General features: G+C 43.5%; 1 protein-coding gene across 2 annotated transcripts; it reads right to left on the bottom strand.

Moving 5' to 3' along the window:
- Positions 1-669: 669 nt before the first annotated feature.
- Positions 670-18630, bottom strand: LOC139411864 (follistatin-A-like). Of its 2 annotated transcripts, XM_071158611.1 has the most exons (6): positions 18376-18630; positions 16764-16955; positions 16314-16532; positions 15631-15855; positions 8729-8959; positions 670-1454 (listed from the first exon to the last, which is right to left on the bottom strand). In XM_071158611.1, the coding sequence occupies exons 1-6, from the start codon at positions 18467-18469 to the stop codon at positions 1354-1356; spliced, it is 1062 nt and encodes a 353-aa protein (XP_071014712.1). In that variant the 5' UTR covers positions 18470-18630; the 3' UTR covers positions 670-1353. The 2 variants fall into 2 exon arrangements, with proteins under 2 accessions (XP_071014712.1, XP_071014713.1); XM_071158612.1 differs by lacking the exon at positions 670-1454 and having other exon boundaries at positions 8721-8959; positions 18376-18561.
- Positions 18631-21532: the final 2902 nt, after the last annotated feature.

Genomic DNA, 21532 nt, shown 5'->3' with positions numbered 1-21532 from the left:
TCACCCTTTGTATGTACATATGACATTTACATAAAATAAAAAAAAATAAAAAACTATAGACGTCTAATTGTATTTCTCGTGATGTTTGAAAATAAAAAATGCATTCTGAAAACAACAACAACAGCAAAAGCAATATCGAACAAAACATTGGCAGCACACAACATTTGTTCACGGCACATTTTCGGACAAAATCAAGTGTTGTCCCAAAAAAAAAAACATATCTTTTCTAACATTAATTATATATAAAATACTACTACTGAGTGACGTCTGGGTAAAACACTCCATTGGGAAACCATTTGTAGAGGAGTAGCCTCACTAATATCACCATATCCTGATTGCCAGGTGGTTTCTGCTCTTTTGCCAACTCATGTACTTGTCATGCCAAACAATAGCTTGACAATAATGGAGTAAGGCAAAAGATCTGGGACCAGGGGCTTACCAGCTATAACCACGTTGCACCATACAAAAGCACCGTTCCACTGCAGAACAGACAAGAATTCCCTTTGGCCAGTTACAACAAGAAAGCAGAAACATTTCTGTATATAAACGATTGACAGATAAGATAGATAACCCATAAATAAACACATAGGAAGGTTAAACATGGAGTTAATGTGTGAATGATAAACATCTGTGATAATAAAAGTTCACGTGAACATAAAGCAGATTTGATTTATTTCTTTTTTTTTTTCTTTCTTTTTTACAGTTCAGGGAAAAACGATGCCATTTACAGAAAGAAGATGGATATTTAATAAATAACACTGCTTCTCTTTGCACAAATATATTTCTTCATAATATAAAAAAATAATGAAAACTAAAAAGATAAAAAATAAAAAACAAACTGGTGGTAGAAATAACATGGTAGATAGTAAGTACAGTGTTTAACTGTATAAATTATAAAAACACAAACCAAATGTATAAATAAAACATCTAGAACTGAACTAAATGTATACTTTTGTCTCTTTAAAAAATATATATAAGCATACACATGTGGACTGTACAGTATGAACATGGTTCCAGGCCCTTGGACTGTCCCTCTAGTGCAGACCAGGCAGGCAGATAGATAGACAGTCTATCCAACCAATAAGGAGGGGAGGAAGATAGACTATCCACCAATGAGGAGGACAGGTGGATATGATAGACAGCCTATCCATCCAATAAGGAGGACAGGTGGATATGATAGACAGCCTATCCATCCAATAAGGAGGACAGGTGGATATGATAGACAGCCTATCCATCCAATAAGGAGGACAGGTGGATATGATAGACAGCCTATCCATCCAATAAGGAGGACAGGTGGATATGATAGACAGCCTATCCATCCAATCAGGAGGACAGGTGGATATGATAGACAGCCTATCCATCCAATAAGGAGGACAGGTGGATATAAATCGTGTAGTCCTGATCTTCCTGCTCCTCCTCCTCCTCCTCCTCTTCCTCCGGGGCTTCTGTAATGGCTAGATGGGAGAATATATGGTAGCTGTTGTATAAATAAGGACCACAACAGCAATGTAGCAGAAGAGTATTTATCTAATTGTTCTCAAAAGCCCCATATCCCTCCACGAAGCCCCAGTATAGCCTCGTGGTGCTGTTATGTTTCAGGGCCGAGAGGGGACTTGGCACTGAGTCATCCATCCCATAATGATGAAATATTGTTTACATAATCTAGGTCTAGGACGCCAGGGCTATGACAGCAGAGCAGCGAGTTTGAAAGGGGGGGGGGGGGGGGGGGGGGGGGGTCAGGGGGCAGGGCGATCTGAGGGGTTGACTGGATCAGGTCTTTTTTTTGGCAGCAGAATCCTGAAAGCAGACAGTCAGACACACAAAAGTGTTTTTGTTTATGTTGTAGGGTTTTTCTGGTTTCGTTCTCATGTTTCTTTATGTTTCTCCGTTTGTCTCAGACACAGTACAGTTGCTGCCATTGGGCGGAGAGTCTCTATGTGTCGCAGCAGTTTGACCTACGACCTCTACCAAGCAGGGGGGGGGGGGGGAAAATAAAAAAGCAACACAAGCGACAGACAGTCCCTCATCATCCAATCCAAATGGATGTTCGTGTTTGATAGGCAACAACACATTCACTACAATTAGTACACAGAGAAGTCAATGCATATAGATGGTATACATGTTAATTGACTACTGGCAGACAGAGAGAGAGACTGAGGCGAAGTATGAGTAGTCATTATTCATTCCCATTTCCATTCCTTTCAATTCAGGAAGCACAGTGACATTCCAATTCCAATTCACTTCAATGCTTTTCAATAAAACAACATTTGGAATTATAATTTAGTTAATTTTCTTTCATTGACTGGAATTGTAATGGATTTGACCGCAAACCTGGCTTCCTCTGTTTATTATCTGCAAATTGTAAAGTGCCACTTTCCTCTGCCCCATGAGGTGATCATGACGTTGGTCCCTTTTTTGGGAGTTGTACTCCACACATACTTTAAGATACTTTTACATTTAGGAGGTCAGTCAGATCATATAATAGTGTAGTGGAGGATATCCAGACTTATTCATCATGATGGAAATTACATTCAAACATCTTTGACATATCGTGACTTGGCATGTGACTCATTTCTTTTTAGGCTATTTTATGGCAGGTAAACTCAGTTTAGTGAGTACTTTAAGGAGGAATGGCTCAAAGTACTGGTGGAAATAAGTAGTCTACATGTTAAGGTTCACCTTAAATAATCTTAGCTATAATGGCACCAACGTAGCAATCACTTTATGCACATATATGACTATGTAACTGTTTTCATTCTGACTCTATATCACATGTTATAGCAGAGTGGTGTGTGTTTTCATTCTGACTAGATATTACATGTTATAGCAGAGTGGTGTGTGTTTTCATTCTGACTCTATATTACATGTTATAGCAGAGTGGTGTGTGTTTTCATTCTGACTCTATATTACATGTTAGCAGAGTGGTGTGTGTTTTCATTCTGACTCTATATTACATGTTATAGCAGAGTGGTGTGTGTTTTCATTCTGACTCTATATTACATGTTATAGCAGAGTGGTGTGTGTTGTCATTCTGACTCTATATTACATGTTATAGCAGAGTGGTGTGTGTTTTCATTCTGACTCTATATTACATGTTATAGCAGAGTGGTGTGTGTTTTCATTCTGACTCTATATTACATGTTATAGCAGAGTGGTGTGTGTTTTCATTCTGACTCTATATTACATGTTATAGCAGAGTGGTGTGTGTTGTCATTCTGACTCTATATTACATGTTATAGCAGAGTGGTGTGTGTTGTCATTCTGACTCTATATTACATGTTATAGCAGAGTGGTGTGTGTTTTCATTCTGACTCTATATTACATGTTATAGCAGAGTGGTGTGTGTTTTCATTCTGACTCTATATTACATGTTAGCAGAGTGGTGTGTGTTTTCATTCTGACTCTATATTACATGTTATAGCAGAGTGGTGTGTGTTTTCATTCTGACTCTATATTACATGTTATAGCAGAGTGGTGTGTGTTTTCATTCTGACTCTATATTACATGTTATAGCAGAGTGGTGTGTGTTTTCATTCTGACTCTATATTACATGTTATAGCAGAGTGGTGTGTGTTTTCATTCTGACTCTATATTACATGTTATAGCAGAGTGGTGTGTGTTTTCATTCTGACTCTATATTACATGTTATAGCAGAGTGGTGTGTGTTTTCATTCTGACTATATTACATGTTATAGCAGAGTGGTGTGTGTTTTCATTCTGACTCTATATTACATGTTATAGCAGAGTGGTGTGTGTTTTCATTCTGACTCTATATTACATGTTATAGCAGAGTGGTGTGTGTTTTCATTCTGACTCTATATTACATGTTATAGCAGAGTGGTGTGTGTTTTCATTCTGACTCTATATTACATGTTATAGCAGAGTGGTGTGTGTTTTCATTCTGACTCTATATTACATGTTATAGCAGAGTGGTGTGTGTTTTCATTCTGACTCTATATTACATGTTATAGCAGAGTGGTGTGTGTTTTCATTCTGACTATATTACATGTTATAGCAGAGTGGTGTGTGTTTTCATTCTGACTCTATATTACATGTTATAGCAGAGTGGTGTGTGTTTTCATTCTGACTCTATATTACATGTTAGCAGAGTGGTGTGTGTTTTCATTCTGACTCTATATTACATGTTATAGCAGAGTGGTGTGTGTTTTCATTCTGACTATATTACATGTTATAGCAGAGTGGTGTGTGTTTTCATTCTGACTCTATATTACATGTTATAGCAGAGTGGTGTGTGTTTTCATTCTGACTATATTACATGTTATAGCAGAGTGGTGTGTGTTTTCATTCTGACTCTATATTACATGTTATAGCAGAGTGGTGTGTGTTTTCATTCTGACTATATTACATGTTATAGCAGAGTGGTGTGTGTTTTCATTCTGACTCTATATTACATGTTATAGCAGAGTGGTGTGTGTTTTCATTCTGACTCTATATTACATGTTATAGCAGAGTGGTGTGTGTTTTCATTCTGACTCTATATTACATGTTATAGCAGAGTGGTGTGTGTTTTCATTCTGACTCTATATTACATGTTATAGCAGAGTGGTGTGTGTTTTCATTCTGACTCTATATTACATGTTATAGCAGAGTGGTGTGTGTTTTCATTCTGACTCTATATTACATGTTATAGCAGAGTGGTGTGTGTTTTCATTCTGACTCTATATTACATGTTATAGCAGAGTGGTGTGTGTTTTCATTCTGACTCTATATTACATGTTATAGCAGAGTGGTGTGTGTTTTCATTCTGACTCTATATTACATGTTATAGCAGAGTGGTGTGTGTTGTCATTCTGACTCTATATTACATGTTATAGCAGAGTGGTGTGTGTTTTCATTCTGACTCTATATTACATGTTATAGCAGAGTGGTGTGTGTTTTCATTCTGACTCTATATTACATGTTATAGCAGAGTGGTGTGTGTTTTCATTCTGACTCTATATTACATGTTATAGCAGAGTGGTGTGTGTTTTCATTCTGACTCTATATTACATGTTATAGCAGAGTGGTGTGTGTTGTCATTCTGACTCTATATTACATGTTATAGCAGAGTGGTGTGTGTTTTCATTCTGACTCTATATTACATGTTATAGCAGAGTGGTGTGTGTTTTCATTCTGACTCTATATTACATGTTATAGCAGAGTGGTGTGTGTTTTCATTCTGACTCTATATTACATGTTATAGCAGAGTGGTGTGTGCCAATACTGTGCATTTTTAATGACTGATTAATTACAGCCAAATAGCCAAAAGAAAAATGTAAATAGATGAGTAATATATAATTAGCAAAGTGACCATGGAATTTACAAGATGTAAAGATATGACCCCTATGTGGCTGTCTAGAAAAAAATATATATATAAATATATAAAAAAAATTGCATCAAAATTAAAAAGTAACTGTCCAGTGTTTAAAGATTTCATTCAGTCATTTTACTTCCAAAAGAAGAAGTATTTTAAAAAGTAGCTTGTTCTGTGTTGGAATGTTACGGGGGGGCGTACCCCAACAACAGAATGTTACGGGGGGGCGTACCCCAACAACAGAATGTTACGGGGGGGCGTACCCCAACAACAGAATGTTACGGGGGGGCGTACCCCAACAACAGAATGTTACGGGGGGGGCGTACCCCAACAACAGAATGTTACGGGGGGGCGTACCCCAACAACAGAATGTTACGGGGGGGCGTACCCCAACAACAGAATGTTACGGGGGGGCGTACCCCAACAACAGAATGTTACGGGGGGGCGTACCCCAACAACAGAATGTTACGGGGGGGCGTACCCCAACAACAGAATGTTACGGGGGGGCGTACCCCAACAACAGAATGTTACGGGGGGGGCGTACCCCAACAACAGAATGTTACAGGGCGTACCCCAACAACAGAATGTTACGGGGCGTACCCCAACAACAGAATGTTACGGGGGGGCGTACCCCAACAACAGAATGTTACGGGGGGGCGTACCCCAACAACAGAATGTTACGGGGGGGCGTACCCCAACAACAGAATGTTACGGGGGGGCGTACCCCAACAACAGAATGTTACGGGGCGTACCCCAACAACAGAATGTTACGGGGCTTACCCCAACAACAGAATGTTACGGGGGGGCGTACCCCAACAACAGAATGTTACGGGGGGGCGTACCCCAACAACAGAATGTTACGGGGGGGCGTACCCCAACAACAGAATGTTACGGGGGGGCGTACCCCAACAACAGAATGTTACGGGGGGGCGTACCCCAACAACAGAATGTTACGGGGCGTACCCCAACAACAGAATGTTACGGGGCTTACCCCAACAACAGAATGTTACGGGGGGGCGTACCCCAACAACAGAATGTTACGGGGGGGGCGTACCCCAACAACAGAATGTTACGGGGGGGCGTACCCCAACAACAGAATGTTACGGGGGGGCGTACCCCAACAACAGAATGTTGCGGGACGTACCCCAACAACAGAATGTTACGGGGCTTACCCCAACAACAGAATGTTACGGGGGGGCGTACCCCAACAACAGAATGTTACGGGGGGGGCGTACCCCAACAACAGAATGTTACGGGGGGGGGCGTACCCCAACAACAGAATGTTACGGGACGTACCCCAACAACAGAATGTTGCGGGACGTACCCCAACAACAGAATGTTACGGGGGGGGCGTACCCCAACAACAGAGTGTTGCGGGACGTACCCCAACAACAGAATGTTACGGGGGGGGCGTACCCCAACAACAGAGTGTTGCGGGACGTACCCCAACAACAGAATGTTACGGGGGGGCGTACCCCAACAACAGAATGTTACGGGGGGGCGTACCCCAACAACAGAATGTTACGGGGGGGGCGTACCGCAACAACAGAATGTTACGGGGGGGCGTACCCCAACAACAGAATGTTACGGGGGGGCGTACCCCAACAACAGAATGTTACGGGGCGTACCCCAACAACAGAATGTTACGGGGCTTACCCCAACAACAGAATGTTACGGGGGGGCGTACCCCAACAACAGAATGTTACGGGACGTACCCCAACAACAGAATGTTACGGGGGGGGCGTACCCCAACAACAGAATGTTACGGGACGTACCCCAACAACAGAATGTTACGGGACGTACCCCAACAACAGAATGTTACGGGGGGGGCGTACCCCAACAACAGAATGTTACGGGGGGGCGTACCCCAACAACAGAATGTTACGGGGGGGGCGTACCGCAACAACAGAATGTTACGGGACGTACCCCAACAACAGAATGTTACGGGACGTACCCCAACAACAGAATGTTACGGGGGGGGGCGTACCCCAACAACAGAATGTTGCGGGACGTACCCCAACAACAGAATGTTGCGGGACGTACCCCAACATCAGAGATGTGGGGAGGGATTGGTGTCAGGAGGGATTGGTGTCAGGGAGGGAATGGTGTCAGGGGGAGATTAAAAAAATTAAATGCGAGTAGACAGCTGATTGGCCAGCTCATCTTCCTCAGTAGTATGACATCACACTCTGTGAGGAAATAGACAGCCATTTTAAAACGGTCAGTTTGAGACAAGTTTTAGGTGGCATTTTTAAAAAAAAAGTGTTTTATCTCAAATTTATGCTTTGGGAAAATAAGCGTGTAGGATGAGTTAACAACATTATTTTGTTATGAGTTAACAGAATTTTAACTTTTAAAAGTGAGATTTTCACTGGACAGTTACTCTAAGTTAACCTGCTTTTGAGTACAGCAGATCACTATGGGATGTCTATGACCACTAACTCATCTAGACTTCAAATACAATGATTGTTTTAATTGCAAAAGTTAGTCTCCATCAATGCTTGTTAGTGTAATGACGTTAGCATATAATCTCAACAACTTCCAAGAAATAGTTTTCTTTTGAACTATCTTTACCTATTGATATATTTTGTTTATTAACTTTTTTGTTTATTATTATTTTTTTGGGCTGAAAAAAATGCTAAAAGTTAACGAAGCCAGCAACACAGACAAAATCATGCAATTATCTCATCTGAAGTCCTTTCAGATGTGTAAGCTGAGCTGTGCCGGGTGGGTGGGCAGGGAGGTGGGGGGTTAGAGGGGAGGGGGCTCAAGAAGAGTCAGGAGTCAGGGGTGACTTGGTGTCAGAGGGATTGGTGTCAGAGAAGACTTGGTGTCAGCAAGGATTGGTGTCATGGGGGGGATTGGTGTCAGGGTGGGATTGATGTCAGAGAGGGATTGGTGTCAGTGGGGGGGGGATTGGTGTCAGGGAGGGATTGGTGTCATGGGGGGGATTGGTGTCATGGGGGGGATTGGTGTCATGGGGGGGATTGGTTCCACGGAGGGATTGGTGTCAGAGATGGGGTGAGGGATTGGTGTCAGGGAGGGTTTGGTGTCAGCTAGGTTTGATGCCAGGAGGTGATTTTTGTCAGGGGGGGATTGGTGCCATGGAGGGATTGGTGTCAGAGGTGGGGGGAGGGATTGGTGTCAGGGAGGGTTTGGTGTCAGCTAGGATTGATGCCAGGAGGGGATTGGTGCCACGGAGGGATTGGTGTCAGAAATGGGGGGGAGGATTGGTGTCAGGGAGGGATTGGTGTCAGGGGGGATTGGTGTCAGAGTGGGGGGAGGGAATGGTGTCAGGGACGGATTGGTGTCAGATGTGGGGGGAGGGATTGGTGTGAGGAAGGGATTGGTGTCAGGGTGAGATTGTTGTTGGGAAAGAAGATGGAATTGTCTCGCTCGGTGGTGATTACTTACAGTTGCAAGATCCTGAATGCTTAACCTCCAGGAGCGTTCCCAGAGAGCAGGCAGTCTGCTTCATAACACACTCTGAGGGGTAGGTGGTGTTGTCGCTGCCGCACACCGCCTCGTCCATCCGGCTCTCTGAACACGCCTCCTCACAGAGGGAGCAGCGGCCTCGGCTCATCCTGGCGTCCCACAGACACCTCTTCCCCACACTGCACTGGATGTCCTCGCACGACTTGGCCTCTGGAGCCAGAGAGAGGAGAGGAGAAGAAAGACAGAACTTATCAGACTGACACCTCGTTGGTGCTGCTTGGCATATCACCTTGAAACCGTAGTGGTTAATGAGTCATGTCCTATGTTTCAAGTATCCATGTAGTAGGGAGTGAAACGCTTCCCAGGAAAACACCCCAGCTGTGGTGTGGGTGATGTTGCCAACTTCTAAACAGCAGCAACTACAAAGTAGTACCAGCCTTGTATACTGAAATGAACCTCCAAAGCAAATGGAGAATCTCTGCTCTGAGAACCTCAATTTATGTGGAATGTTGGCAGAGTGGACACAAAAAGTAGTGGAATGTTGACAGAGTGGACACATAAAGTAGTGGAATGTTGTCAGAGTGGACACAAAAAGTACTGGAATGTTGACAGAGTGGACACAAAAAGTACTGGAATGTTGGCAGAGTGGACAAAAAAGGTAGTGGAATGTTGGCAGAGTGGACACAAAAAGTAGTGGAATGTTGGCAGAGTGGACACACAAAGTAGTGGAATGTTGGCAGAGAGGACACAAAAAATAGTGAAATGTTGGCAGAGTGGACACAAAAAGTACTGTACTGTTGACAGAGTGGACACAAAAAGTACTGGAATGTTGGCAGAGTGGACACAAAAAGTAGTATAATGTTGGCAGAGTGGACACACAAAGTACTGGAATGTTGGCAGAGTGGACACAAAAAGTACTGGAATGTTGTCAGAGTGGACACAAAAAGTAGTGGAAAGATGGCAGAGTGGACACAAAAAGTAGTGGAATGTTGTCAGAGTGGACACAAAAAGTACTGGAATGTTGTCAGAGTGGACACAAAAAGTAGTGGAATGTTGGCAGAGTGGACACAAAAAGTAGTGGAATGTTGTCAGAGTGGACACAAAAAGTAGTGGAATGTTGTCAGAGTGGACACAAAAAGTAGTGGAATGTTGGCAGAGTGGACACAAAAAGTACTGGAATGTTGACAGAGTGGACACAAAAAGTAGATGAATGTTAGCAGAGTGGACACAAAAAGTAGTGGAATGTTGTCAGAGTGGACACAAAAAGTACTGGAATGTTGGCAGAGTGGACACAAAAAGTACTGGAATGTTGGCAGAGTGGACACAAAGTACTGGAATGTTGGCAGAGTGGACACAAAAAGTAGTGGAATGTTGGCAGAGTGGACACAAAAAGTAGTGGAATGTTGGCAGAGTGGACACAAAAAGTAGTGGAATGTTGGCAGAGTGGACACAAAAAGTAGTGGAATGTTGGCAGAGTGGACACAAAAAGTACTGGAATGTTGGCAGAGTGGACACAAAAAGTACTGGAATGTTGGCAGAGTGGACACAAAAAGTAGTGGAATGTTGTCAGAGTGGACACAAAAAGTAGTGGAATGTTGTCAGAGTGGACACAAAAAGTACTGGAATGTTGTCAGAGTGGACACAAAAAGTAGTGGAATGTTGTCAGAGTGGACACAAAAAGTACTGGAATGTTGTCAGAGTGGACACAAAAAGTAGTGGAATGTTGTCAGAGTGGACACAAAAAGTACTGGAATGTTGGCAGAGTGGACACAAAAAGTACTGGAATGTTGGCAGAGTGGACACAAAGTACTGGAATGTTGGCAGAGTGGACACAAAAAGTAGTGGAATGTTGGACAGAGTGGACACAAAAAGTAGTGGAATGTTGGCAGAGTGGACACAAAAAGTAGTGGAATGTTGGCAGTGTGGACACAAAAAGTAGTGGAATGTTGGCAGAGTGGTCACAAAAAGTAGTGGAATGTTGGCAGAGTGGACACAAAAAGTAGTATAATGTTGGCAGAGTGGACACAAAAAGTAGTGGAATGTTGTCAGAGTGGACACAAAAAGTACTGGAATGTTGGCAGAGTGGACACAAAAAGTAGTGGAATGTTGTCAGAGTGGACACAAAAAGTAGTGGAATGTTGTCAGAGTGGACACAAAAAGTACTGGAATGTTGGCAGAGTGGACACAAAAAGTAGTATAATGTTGGCAGAGTGGACACAAAAAGTACTGGAATGTTGGCAGAGTGGACACAAAAAGTAGTATAATGTTGGCAGAGTGGACACATAAAGTACTGGAATGTTGTCAGAGTGGACACAAAAAGTAGTATAATGTTGTCAGAGTGGACACAAAAAGTAGTATAATGTTGGCAGAGTGGACACATAAAGTACTGGAATGTTGTCAGAGTGGACACAAAAAGTAGTATAATGTTGTCAGAGTGGACACAAAAAGTAGTATAATGTTGGCAGAGTGGACACATAAAGTACTGGAATGTTGTCAGAGTGGACACATAAAGTACTGGAATGTTGTCAGAGTGGACACAAAAAGTACTGGAATGTTGGCAGAGTGGACACAAAAAGTAGTGGAATGTTGTCAGAGTGGACTAAAAAAGTACTGGAATGTTGGCAGAGTGGACACAAAAAGTACTGGGATGTTGGCAGAGTGGACACAAAGTACTGGAATGTTGGCAGAGTGGACACAAAAAGTAGTGGAATGTTGGACAGAGTGGACACAAAAAGTAGTGGAATGTTGGCAGAGTGGACACAAAAAGTAGTGGAATGTTGGCAGTGTGGACACAAAAAGTAGTGGAATGTTGGCAGAGTGGTCACAAAAAGTAGTGGAATGTTGGCAGAGTGGACACAAAAAGTAGTATAATGTTGGCAGAGTGGACACAAAAAGTAGTGGAATGTTGGCAGAGTGGACACATAAAGTACTGGAATGTTGGCAGAGTGGACACACAAAGTAGTGGAATGTTGGCAGAGTGGACACAAAAAGTAATGGAATGTTGTCAGAGTGGACAGAAAAAGTAGTGGAATGTTGGCAGAGTGGACAGAAAAAGTACTGGAATGTTGACAGAGAGAAGCAGCCTATGAGGTACAGCCTACATTCAGACAATATTGTTTAAGATCACTGTATTTGTCCAATTATACACATGGTATAAAGTACATTTGACAGAAAGACCCCTAACCCCCTACCTCTAGATCTCTGTGGAAAACACTTCAAACACAGAGCAATCAGAACAACCAATAATTAGGTAAAATATCAGGATTGGGCTGCCTCTGTAAAGTTAGTGTTTAGAGGTTTGGACAGGTTTAAGCCATATGGTTAAGTGTCTAGGGGTAGTGTCTAGGGGGTAGTGTCTAGGGGGTAGAATCTAGGGGGTAGAATCTAGGGGACATTGTCTAGGGGACAGAGTCTAGGGGGTAGTGTCTAAAGGGTAGTGTCTAAAGGGTAGAATCTAGGGGACATTGTCTAGGGGACAGAGTCTAGGGGATTGTGTCTAAAGGGTAGTGTCCAGGGGTTAGTGTCCAGGGGTTAGTGTCTAGGGGGTAGTGTCTAGGGGGTAGTGTCCAGGGGGTAGTGTCTAGAGGGTAGTGTCTAGGGGGTAGTGTCCAGGGGGTAGTGTCCAGGGGGTAGTGTCTAAAGGGTAGTGTCTAAAGGGTAGTGTCCAGGGGGTAGTGTCCAGGGGGTAGTGTCTAAAGGGTAGTGTCTAGGGGGTAGTGTCCAGGGGGTAGTGTCCAGGGGGTAGTGTCCAGGGGGTAGTGTCTAAAGGGTAGTGTCCAGGGGGTAGTGTCCAGGGGGTAGTGTCCAGGGGGTAGTGTCTAAAGAGTAGTGTCCAGGGGGTAGTGTCCAGGTGGTAGTGTCCAGGGGGTAGTGTCTAGGGGGTAGTGTCCAGGGGGTAGTGTCCAGGGGGTAGTGTCTAAAGGGTAGAATCTAAAGGGTAGAATCTAGGGGACATTGTCTAGGGGACAGAGTCTAGGGGACATTGTCTAGGGGACAGAGTCTAGGGGATTGTGTCTAAAGGGTAGTGTCCAGGGGTTAGTGTCCAGGGGTTAGTGTCTAGGGGGTAGTGTCTAGGGGGTAGTGTCCAGGGGGTAGTGTCCAGGGGGTAGTGTCCAGGTGGTAGTGTCTAAAGGGTAGTGTCCAGGGGGTAGTGTCCAGGGGGTAGTGTCCAGGTGGTAGTGTCCAGGTGGTAGTGTCCAGGGGGTAGTGTCTAGCGGGTAGTATCCAGGGGGTAGTGTCCAGGGGGTAGTGTCTAAAGGGTAGAATCTAAAGGGTAGAATCTAGGGGACATTGTCTAGGGGACAGAGTCTAGGGGACATTGTCTAGGGGACAGAGTCTAGGGGATTGTGTCTAAAGGGTAGTGTCCAGGGGTTAGTGTTAAGGGGTTAGTGTCTAGGGGGTAGTGTCCAGGGGGTAGTGTCCAGGGGGTAGTGTCTAAAGGGTAGTGTTCAGGGGGTAGTGTCTAGGGGGTAGTGTCCAGGGGGTAGTGTCCAGGGGGTAGTGTCTAAAGGGTAGTGTTCAGGGGGTAGTGTCTAGGGGGTAGTGTCTAAAGGGTAGTGTCTAAAGGGTAGAATTTAGGGGACATTGTCTAGGGGACAGAGTCTAGGGGGTAGTGTCTAAATGGTAGAATCTTGGGGACATTTAGGGGACAGAGTCTAGGGGATTGTGTCTAAAGGGTAGTGTCCAGGGGTTAGTGTCCAGGGGTTAGTGTCTAGGGGGTAGTGTCTAGGGGGTAGTGTCCAGGGGGTAGTGTCCAGGGGGTAGTGTCCAGGGGGTAGTGTCCAGGTGGTAGTGTCTAAAGGGTAGTGTCCAGGGGGTAGTGTCCAGGGGTTAGTGTCCAGGGGGTAGTGTCTAGGGGGTAGTGTCCAGGGGGTAGTGTCCAGGGGGTAGTGTCTAAAGGGTAGAATCTAAAGGGTAGAATCTAGGGGACATTGTCTAGGGGACAGAGTCTAGGGGACATTGTCTAGGGGACAGGGTCTAGGGGACATTGTCTAGGGGACAAAGTCTAGGGGACATTGTCTAGGGGACAGAGTCTAGGGGATTGTGTCTAAAGGGTAGTGTCCAGGGGTTAGTGTTCAGGGGTTAGTGTCTAGGGGGTAGTGTCTAGGGGGTAGTGTCCAGGGGGTAGTGTCTAGGGGTTAGTGTCTAGGGGGTAGTGTCTAGGGGGTAGTGTCTAGGGGGTAGTGTCTAGGAGGTAGTGTCTAGGGGGTAGTGTCTAGGGGGTAGTGTCTAGGGGGTAGTGTCCAGGGGGTAGTGTCTAGGGGGTAGTGTCTAGGGGGTAGTGTCCAGGGGGTAGTGTCTAGGGGGTAGTGTCCAGGGGGTAGTGTCTAGGGGGTAGTGTCTAGGGGGTAGTGTCTAGGGGGTAGTGTCCAGGGGGTAGTGTCTAGGGGGTAGTGTCTAGGGGGTAGTGTCTAGGGGGTAGTGTCCAGGGGGTAGTGTCTAGGGGGTAGTGTCCAGGGGGTAGTGTCTAGGGGGTAGTGTCTAGGGGGTAGTGTCTAGGGGGTAGTGTCCAGGGGTAGTGTCTAGGGGGTAGTGTCTAGGGGGTAGTGTCTAGGGGGTAGTGTGTAGGGGGTAGTGTCCAGGGGGTAGTGTCTAGGGGGTAGTGTCTAGGGGGTAGTGTCCAGGGGGTAGTGTCCAGGGGGTAGTGTCGAAAGGGTAGTGTTCAGGGGGTAGTGTCTAGGGGGTAGTGTCTAAAGGGTAGTGTCTAAAGGGTAGAATTTAGGGGACATTGTCTAGGGGACAGAGTCTAGGGGGTAGTGTCTAAATGGTAGAAACTTGGGGACATTTAGGGGACAGAGTCTAGGGGATTGTGTCTAAAGGGTAGTGTCCAGGGGTTAGTGTCCAGGGGTTAGTGTCTAGGGGGTAGTGTTCAGGGGGTAGTGTCCAGGGGGTAGTGTCCAGGGGGTAGTGTCTAAAGGGTAGTGTTCAGGGGGTAGTGTCCAGGGCGTAGTGTCTAAAGGGTAGTGTTCAGGGGGTAGTGTCCAGGGGGTAGTGTCTATGGGTTAGTGTCCAGGGGGTAGTGTCCAGCGGGTAGTGTCTAGGGGTTAGTGTCCAGGGGGTAGTGTCCAGGGGGAAGTGTCTAGGGGGTAGTCTCCAGGGGGTAGTGTCAGATGTGTTAGCTGAGGCAAAAGTGTGACACCAATCAGTCCCTCGAGGACTGGAATTGCCCACCCCTGGTCCAGGGGGTAGTGTCTAGGGGTATGGGCTAGGGGGTTGTTTTTGGACAGACCCACTATGCTGTCTCCTGTAAGTAAGTATTTCACTTTAAGGTCTACACCTGTTGTACTCCGCGCACACGACAAATACACATTGATTTGATGTTTAGGCCTACTGACCGATGTTCCCAGGAGACAATTCTGACCGATGTTCCCAGGAGACAATTCTGACCGATGTTCCCAGGAGGCAATACTGACCGATGTTCCCAGGAGACAATTCTGACCGATGTTCCCAGGAGACAATACTGACCGTCGGTCCCAGGAGACAATACTGACTGAAGTTCCCAGGAGACAATTCTGGCTGTCTTTCCTAGGAGACAATACTGGCCGTCTATCCTAGGAGGCAATACTGACCGATGTTCCCAGGAGACAATTCTGGCTGTCTTTCCTAGGAGACAATACTGGCCGTCTATCCTAGGAGACAATACTGACCGTCGTTCCCAGGAGACAATACTGACCGTCGGTCCCAGGAGACAATACTGACCGTCGGTCCCAGGAGACAATACTGACCGTCGGTCCCAGGAGACAATACTGACCAATGTTCTCAGAAGACAATACTGACCGTCGGTCCCAGGAGACAATACTGACCGTCGGTCCCAGGAGACAATACTGACCGTCGGTCCCAGGAGACAATACTGACTGATGTTCCCAGGAGACAATACTTACTGATGCATTTCCCCTGATATGCTACTCCTATGGATCTGCCCAGGAGACATGTCGCCCTCCTCAGATGGCATGCACTGGCATAGATGATCCCGTCGTTGCCACACAGGAACTGATCCGGTGACCTCTGTTCAGGGCAGATCCGATTACACATCACACAATATGCGTTATTTGTCTGGTCCACGACGCACGTGGAGCTTCCTGGGCATAAAACGTCACGGCAGGTCTCTGTCAGAACAAGAAGATGTAAAATGAATGCAATGCTTAATCTCTGCAGTTAGAAACTAACCATATCTATACACAGATGTCTCGTAGACACCTACTGTGAATCAACTAGGGTAGCCTAGTGGTTAGAGCGTTGGACTAGTAAATCGTAAAGGTTGCAAGTTCGAATCCGCGAGCTATCGTTCTGCCTCTGAACAAGAGAGAACAACCCACCCCCTGAACAACTCAATATTCCTAGGCCGTCATTGAAAATAAGAATTTGTTCTTAACTGACCTGCCTAGTAAAACACTATTCATACACAGCAATGGAGCGTATTTTACGTACTTATGTGCGGATCCAATTTTGGAATGCGTCGTGTTTGCTTGCCCTTTATCCAACACCAGAATGAATCCAATTGATTGTTCTATATGAATAATACGGCTGTGTTCTGTTTTACGCATCGGACTGCAGGTTTACTTACTCTTGCATTTGCCCTGGTACTGCACATCCAGGTCCAGATGGACTTTACATTTGGACTTGAGCAACGCGCACTCGTCTTTGTATGTCTTTCCATCCGATCCGCAGACAGGTCCTTTCCAAGTGACATTGGAGCAGTCTGGCGCGCAGACGCAGCGCGGCTTGCTTCTCCTGTTAATCTTGCATCTCTTTCCGGGTCCACAGTCCACGTTTTCGCACGTCTCTGGAGTGGAATAAATGTCGATGTTCTTCAATTATATTAAATAAATGGAGAACAGCCATTGCTAAGATGCAATTAGGTTTATTAACGAGAAAATGTGTCTAATTTAGTTTCACTTACATTTAAACGAAGTTAAACATTATTTCATCGGACATGCTTTCACTCTAAAACGACGATGTGAAATATTATTATTAGCCATATTATGTGAGCCATATCATATAAACATCCCTGTACCTTTGCAGGGTATGCAGTTGGGGGCTCCGCCGTTAAAGATCATCCATCGGAACAAGGTGCTGTTGGGTACATCCTCCTCGGTCCATGACGTTCCCAGCCTCCCGCTTCTACAGCATTCCTCTCGGCTCATCCCCGGTACGTAGAGCACCTGACACCTCCCGTTCTTCCCCTGCTGTAACCAGCAGTTACCAGCTGGAAACAAACACAAATTAGCCCAGTCTTTTTAAAGTCTGAAGCCATGCCGCTTACTGACTAACCTGATCCAGACGCAACACGTCAGTCACACTCTCGCTCTCTCAGTTTTTTTTCCCTCCAATATCATGCAACAGTTTTAACACTTTCTTATTCAGTGACCAATAAATGTTCAACACTGACAGCTGGCCAGTAGGATACAGCATTGAAGAAAATACTGACCTTTAACTGAGATGTTCTATTGATTTTTATATATAGTGTTGAGTTCTCCATGTTCACAGAGTTGAACAATCTTGTTCTATTGCCTATCGCATAATGTCACAAGTTATAACAGTCATCGAATTTATTCCTCTTGGCCTCGTCCAGAACATAACTGTATTCTTGAAATTCTTGATTTATCAACGCTCGAACAGTAAAAAAAAAAAACATGATCTTTACGAATACAGTAGTTGTATACACTTTTGTTCCACATATCTATGAGCATCCGTGGTCTCACAGCACCCGTGAGACACGTCGATCGTAGCAGTATTTATAACGAATAGCTACCATAACAAGACTTTGCCAAAATACACATAAAGACATTAATAGGTGACAAGTGATTTAGAACTTCTTTTTTTTAAGGATGCACTTAAAACGCAGGCTACGTTGTTGATATTTATGTCGATGGCAGAAAAGGGACCGTTTCTGTTGTATGAGGTCAACTATATGTATCGTTATCAGCACCAACTGTATTTGATTCTTATCAATGTAACACATGCTAAAAAAAAAAATAATAATATCTCCATATGGCAAACATATCGTAAATCCTGTCCTTGCAGATATACAAGTAAACGTTTAGCAATATGTTTAGATAAATGACATTCTTATACGTCACAATAATATGCGGTCACCAATTTCAAACCACCTAAATCTCTGACCTGCACTCCAACTCGATCTCAGTTTGAGCTAAATGTTATTATACAAGGCGCACTGCTATGACACTCAGTTATACTGTTACATTTTCAAAGTATTTTATAAATTACTACGAAGATTCTTTTCACGGAATGTTATATTGACACCTTCCACACCAACAAATCTGTGTCATGAAATTAATCAACAAACAAAAAACAACAACAAAAAATAATTCCATGTGGCTCGATTGTATGGGTTCCAAAACTATAACAATCATTTCACTTTTAAACCTTCTGGCACCTGTTTGGTTGGCAGTCGTTTTCTACACGCTCTGTCTAATATAGTAGGCAACTTCAAACCAAATGGAAAGAATGTTGAAATGTCCCTTTGAAAAGTGTTGAACTCTGCCAACGTTTCAATTTACACCAGGACGCAGACAGAACAGGCTACACTGGTAAAAACACGTTAAAAAAAATAAAATCAAATACAAACTATTTTTATCGAAAGATTTGGAAAATAAATAACATACCTTGTACTTTTTGATCTTCCATGAAATGACAGAGCCATATCAATAATAGACTCATCCCTGGCTGGAGACGGAGTTTCTGTAGCATCCTGAGCATGGTGCTGGAGACGAAGTGAAGTGAACAAGGTATCGGAAATTGACACTAGCAGCTAAGCGAACAGAGTAAATCTGTTTAAAAGGTGTCAGTGAGTGCTGAATGAATGTCAGTCTGAGAATGCAGCGTCTCTTTTTAAATCTATAAGGGGTCTCGGGTCGTCTATCTGTGGTAGGCGGTCTTCTGGTCCGTAGGGGAGGGGGTGAGGGAAAAGGGAGAGAGGGGGGGGGGGGGGGGGGATTTTTACATTACACGTAAACTTCTTTCAATGCTAAATCAGGTGATTAGTCTCAACTTTCTCTGTCTGTTCACAGCAGTTTGGCAAAAGTACACTTTATAGCAGATTAATAGTACACTTTCTTAATTGCTGTGGTGCAAATGTAAAAATGAATAGCAGAGGATCCATTGGACGTGGATACATTGAGGTGGCAAATAAATTCATTTAAAAAAAAACAACGAAATATCAAAATCTTAAAATAATCTATCATGTTCATTAATGTACATTAACTGTTTATTTCAATGTGACCTCTTAATCATTTAAATAGGCTACATTTAATTAATTGATATTTTTTTATTTGATTTCATTTATTGATAGGTGTGACATAGCGATTATAATGATATTGCTCCTAATATGAACGGTTATGGCTGTAGACTAAATACACCTATCGGCCTATTAGGCAGCCATACATTATTCATAATAGCCTACTAAAACTCTCTCTAGTAACACTAGGTGTAATTATAATAGTAGTAACATCAGCAGTAGCCTAATTGTAAAGTATTGCTAGGCTAATATCAATATATATGTATCCATATTTCATTCACATATAACAGACACGTCTATCAAGTGTGCAGACCGCCAATTCCCCAAACTTCAAATGACTTGGTGATAACTGCTATTTTTTCCATCAACTGCGGATGGAAGGTGTTAATCTTTTAATAAGAGTCCTCTATTGGAATGAATGACCTCTCTCGGTGCCGCATGACAATAATAGATTGCAGTGTACAGGGAGGGACGCTAATATTAGAGGAGACAGTTGTTTGGGTTTCTCTGTCAGGTCAAGCTGATAAATATAACCAACCCTGTTTCCGAAGAGGCTTCAGAGTGAAGGCGAGTATTACATTTCATTGAATGAAATAGTCTCTAGGCTAGACTAGACCGTCAACTCTCCCCCACAATGGAACACAGAACGGTCTTTACAGAGGTCCACGGGCGACCTCTTCTGCAGACCGTCGGCGATGCAACTGTCTTGGCAAGACAAGTGCAATGAGGGAAGTTTGTGGTTTGGCATTTGTCCTCTCAAGTTGTACTCACATTTACAAGATACTAGAATATTAATTGTGTAATTACTCGATGTTCTAGCGCTAAGTATTTTTTTCCCCGAAAAACACCGACACACATTTAATTATTGGAATACTTGACACTGATGTTAACCCATCGAAATTACATTCATGCGGAGGATTTGGATTGAGGGTAATTTGAGGTATCCAATTAAATATATATGAAAACAATTTTTAAAAAGCAGCAATCATTTTCCAACTAACCTGCCTAACCATATACCATAACATATTATATTAAGGTTCAGCTGATAATTGACTGGAACACACAATTGAGTTGTGTGATGTTAACGATGTTATAATCATGGAAATCGGGTTAAAGTGTGATGTTGACAACATTACTCCTACAACTTCTAACCATTTATTTCTGTTCATTGAGCTTTTTTCACACACACACACACACACACACACACACACACACACACACACACACACACACACACACACACACACACACACACACACACACACACACACACACACACACACACACACACACACACACACACACACAACCTTTCCCAATGCGTCCATCCAATGCGTCCATACTTGGGCAGCCATCTAAGAGCGCAAACGCTTTGCTATATTGTACCTAATATGATGTTGAAACCTGGTTGTCAAAAACGACCAAATCTCGGCCAACTATGTCCTTATTTAGTCTCCGCCTAGTTATCAGTAATTACAGAAATTGTGCTTTTAGCCTAAGTTTGGATGCATTTTTAATGATATGGAAATCAATAATTTAATAAGAAAAAACAATCAACTCAATTACTATGGTATAAGAGTAACCTACAGCAGCCGATGTCACAGGAAGGCCAAAAAGATAATCAACAACAACCACCCGAGCCACTTCCTGTTCACCCCGCTATCATCCAGAAGTCGAGGTCAGTACAGGTGCATCAAAGCAGGGACCGAGAGACACCGCTCTGACATTGATCTTCCATATATTTATATATTCTTAATTCCCTTCCTTTACTTACATTTGTGTGAAATTATGTTGTGAAATTGTTAGATATTAATTGTTAGATATTGCTGCACTGTCGGGTACTGGAAGCACAAGCATTTCGCTACATCCACAATAGCATCTGTTAACCATGTGTATGTGACCAATAGCATCTGTTAACCACGTGTATGTGACCAATAGCATCTGTTAACCACGTGTATGTGACCAATAGCATCTGTTAACCACGTGTATGTGACCAATAACATCTGTTAACCACGTGTATGTGACCAATAGCATCTGTTAACCACGTGTATGTGACCAATAGCATCTGTTAACCACGTGTATGTGACCAATAGCATCTGTTAACCACGTGTATGTGACCAATAACATCTGTTAACCACGTGTATGTGACCAATAACATTTGATTTTGATTTGAACTTTATGTAAATTGTTAGGTAATTAAATACAGAAGTTGGTAAAACCATAATTTGCAAATAAATTCATAAAAAATCCTACAATGTGATTTTCTGGATTTTTTTCTTCTCATTTTGTCTGTCATAGTTGAAGTGTACCTATGATGAAAATTACAGGCCTCATCTTTTTAAGTGGGAGAACTTGCACAATTGGTGGCTGACTAAATACTTTATTGCCCCACTGTATATATATTTTTTATCTTTAGAAAAGGTTAAAGTACACAATCTCATTAACTAAAGAAAAAACAAACTAAAAAGTAAATCACAGACTTTCTTTAAAATTCTGATTGTGGCAGAACACAGTAATCAATATCC

The sequence above is a fragment of the Oncorhynchus clarkii genome, chromosome 6, assembly GCF_045791955.1.
Source record: "Oncorhynchus clarkii lewisi isolate Uvic-CL-2024 chromosome 6, UVic_Ocla_1.0, whole genome shotgun sequence".
Taxonomy (NCBI): Eukaryota; Metazoa; Chordata; class Actinopteri; order Salmoniformes; family Salmonidae; genus Oncorhynchus; species Oncorhynchus clarkii.
This window is presented reverse-complemented; position numbering and strand designations above follow the sequence as displayed.